The sequence below is a fragment of the Penaeus japonicus genome, unplaced genomic scaffold (genome assembly GCF_977035675.1).
Source record: "Penaeus japonicus unplaced genomic scaffold, GWHDUDI00000001_assembly GWHDUDI00000009, whole genome shotgun sequence".
Lineage (NCBI taxonomy): Eukaryota > Metazoa > Arthropoda > Malacostraca > Decapoda > Penaeidae > Penaeus > Penaeus japonicus.
In genome coordinates this window covers 35,813,211-35,817,256 of record NW_028234411.1, presented here as the reverse complement: position 1 = coordinate 35,817,256, position 4,046 = coordinate 35,813,211, and the positions used below count along the sequence as shown (strand labels likewise).

At 27.7% G+C, this 4,046-nt stretch overlaps 1 protein-coding gene across 2 annotated transcripts in view; it reads right to left on the bottom strand.

Annotated features, from left to right (window-relative positions):
* Positions 1–3,327: 3,327 nt before the first annotated feature.
* The window catches only part of LOC122259772 (tyrosine-protein phosphatase 10D), an 18,225-nt gene continuing 17,506 nt past the window's right edge, over positions 3,328–4,046 (bottom strand). For both annotated transcript variants that reach the window (XM_086540035.1, XM_086540036.1), the window contains 2 exons: positions 3,637–3,772; positions 3,328–3,444 (listed from right to left, as the gene is read on the bottom strand). In XM_086540035.1, coding sequence (XP_086396161.1) covers positions 3,379–3,444; positions 3,637–3,772 — 202 coding nt within the window. In that variant the 3' untranslated portion in view covers positions 3,328–3,378. The remainder of the gene's footprint in view (positions 3,445–3,636; positions 3,773–4,046) is intronic.

The following is a 4,046-nucleotide window of genomic DNA, read 5'->3' as shown; positions in this document are numbered from 1 at the left end:
TAAATATATTCAATATTTTATTAAACATATTCAATATTTTATTAAATATATTCAATATTTTATTAAATATATTCAATATTTTATCACATTCATTATATACATTCCACATTTCATTATACACATTCCACATTTCATTATACACATTCCACATTTCATTATACACTTTCCCCCATATCCATAATACCACTTTCCACATTTCATTATATACCAACTTAGCACATTTCATTATACATACTTCCACATTTCATGATAAATGTTCCACATTTCATTATACATGTTCCACATTTCGTGATAAATATTCCACATTTCATGATAAATGTTCCACATTTCATTATACATATTCCACATTTCATTATATATATTCCACATTTCATGATATATGTTCCACATTTCATGATAAATGTTCCACGTTTCATGATAAATGTTCCACGTTTCATGATAAATGTTCCACATTACATTATACATGTTCCGCGTTTCATTATACATTTCCCACATTTCATTATACATGTTCCATATTTCATTATACATGTTCCACATTTCATTATACATGTTCCATATTTCATTATACATATTCCACATTTCATTATACATATTCCACATTTCATTATACATATTCCACATTTCATTATACATATTCCACATTTCATTATACATATTCCACATTTCATTATACATATTCCACATTTCATTATACATATTCCACATTTCATTTTACATGTTCCACATTTCATGATAAATGTTCCACGTTTCATGATAAATGTTCCACATTTCAGGATAAATGTTCCACATTTCATTATGCACATTCCACATTTCATTATACATATTCCACATTTCATTATACATATTCCACATTTCATTATATATATTCCACATTTCATTATACATATTCCACATTTCATTATATATATTCCACATTTCATGATATATACTCCACATTTCATTATACATATTCCACATTTCATGATATATGTTCCATATTTTATTATATATGTTCCATATTTTATTATATATGTTCCATATTTTATTATAAATGTTCCATATTTTATTATATTTGTTCCATATTTTATTATATATGTTCCATATTTTATTATATATATTCAATATTTTATTATATATATTCAATATTTTATTATATATATTCAATATTTTATTATATATATTCAATATTTTATTATATATATTCAATATTTTATTATATATATTCAATATTTTATTATATATATTCAATATTTTATTATATATATATATATAGTATATATATATATATTATATATATTATATATATTCCACATTTCATGATAAATGTTCCACATTTCATTATACACTTTCCACATTTCATTATACACATTCCACATTTCATTATACACATTCCACATTTCATTATACACTTTCCACATTTCATTATACACTTTCCACATTTCATTATACACTTTCCACATTTCATTATACACATTCCACATTTCATTATACACATTCCACATTTCATTATACACATTCCACATTTCATTATACACTTTCCACATTTCATTATACACTTTCCACATTTCATTATACACTTTCCACATTTCATTATACATATTCCACATTTCATTACATATACTCCACATTTTATTAAATATGTTCCATATTTTATTAAATATGTTCCATATTTTATTAAATATGTTCCATATTTTATTAAATATGTTCCATATTTTATTAAATATGTTCCATATTTTATTAAATATGTTCCATATTTTATTATATATTCCACATTTCAGGATAAATGTTCCACATTTCATTATACATAGTCCTTATTTCATTATATATACACTCCACATTTTATTATATATATTCCATATTTCATTATATATATTCCATATTTTACTATATATATTCCATATTTCATTATGTATATTCCATATTTTATTATATATATTCCATATTTCATTATATATATTCCATATTTAACCATATTATACATGTTCCACATTTCATTATACATGTTCCACATTTCATTATACATGTTCCACATTTCATTATACATATTCTGTATTTCCTTATACATGTTCCACATTTCATTATACATGTTCCACATTTCATTATACATGTTCCACATTTCATTATACATGTTCCACATTTCATTACTCATGCTCCACATTTCATCATACATGTTCCACATTTCATTATAAATATTCCACATTTCATGATAAATGTTCCACATTTCATGATATATGTTCCACATTTCGTGATAAATGTTCCACATTTCATGATAAATGTTCCACATTTCATGATAAATGTTCCACATTTCATGATAAATGTTCCACATTTCATGATAAATGTTCCACATTTCATGATAAATGTTCCACATTTCATGATAAATGTTCCACATTTCATGATAAATGTTCCACATTTCATGATAAATGTTCCACATTTCATGATAAATGTTCCACATTTCATGATAAATGTTCCACATTTCATTATAAATATTCCACATTTCATGATAAATGTTCCACATTTCATGATATATGTTCCACATTTCGTGATAAATGTTCCACATTTCATGATAAATGTTCCACATTTCATGATAAATGTTCCACATTTCATGATAAATGTTCCACATTTCATGATAAATGTTCCACATTTCATGATAAATGTTCCACATTTCATGATAAATGTTCCACATTTCATGATAAATGTTCCACGTTTCATGATAAATGTTCCACATTTCATGATAAATGTTCCACATTTCATGATAAATGTTCCACATTTCATGATAAATGTTCCACATTTCATGATAAATGTTCCACATTTCATGATAAATGTTCCACATTTCATGATAAATGTTCCACGTTTCATGATAAATGTTCCACGTTTCATGATAAATGTTCCACGTTTCAGGATAAATGTTCCACATTTCATTATACATGTTCCACGTTTCATGATAAATGTTCCACGTTTCATGATAAATGTTCCACGTTTCAGGATAAATGTTCCACATTTCATTATACATAGTCCTTATTTCATTATATATACACTCCACATTTCATTATATATATTCTGTATTTCCTTATACATCTTCCACATTTCATTATACATGTTCCACATTTCATTATACATGTTCCACATTTCATTATACATGTTCCACATTTCATTATACATGTTCCACATTTCATTATACATGTTCCACATTTCATTATACATACTCCTCATTTTATTATATATGTTCCATATTTTATTATATATATATATAATATATATATATTATATATATTATATATATATATAGTATATATCTCTCTCTCTCTCTCTCTCTCTCTCTCTCTCTCTCATTCATCTCTCTCTCTCTCCTTTCTCTCTCTCTCTCCCTCATTTCTCTCTCTCTCTCCTCTCTCTCCACTCTCAAGACATACCTATAGAATCTAGGTAGTGCTTCAAGATGCATTTGTAGACGAAAGAATACTGTGACTGAAAAAAATAAAATAAAACAAGTAAAACAATTGCGTAGGTACGAAAAGTACGAAAATCATATAAAAATCACATAATGCTGAAACAGCAACAATATGAAACTACATCTACTTCAATATCCATTTAACTGCCTACAAGCATATCTAGATCTAAAAACACGCTTTTAAAGATTCACCTAAGAATATACCTTACCTGTGTCTGAACCATGTTGGCTCTGTGGTGCCGCATCCTGTACACGCAATGGAACACATCGACGCTGGCTTCTGCGTCCATCTCGTCTATCAGGTTGTTGAGTGCGATGAAGGTCCCTGTTCGACCCACGCCGGCGCTGAGGGGAAGGGAGAGAGAGGGATGAATAAGGGCGAGGAAATGGAGGCTAGGATATGGCCATTGGATAGGGAGAGAGGTGAATGGTGAAGGAACGAGGGCTAGGCTATGAGGAAGTGATGCAAGGATATGATGAAGGTACCGGTGCAAGGATATGATGAGGAAATTGATGCAAGGAATCGATGCAAGGACTTGAAGAAGGAATTGTTGCAAAGATATGATGAAGGAATTGATGCAATGATATGGCGAAGGAACAAAGGTAAGGTTCTGATGAA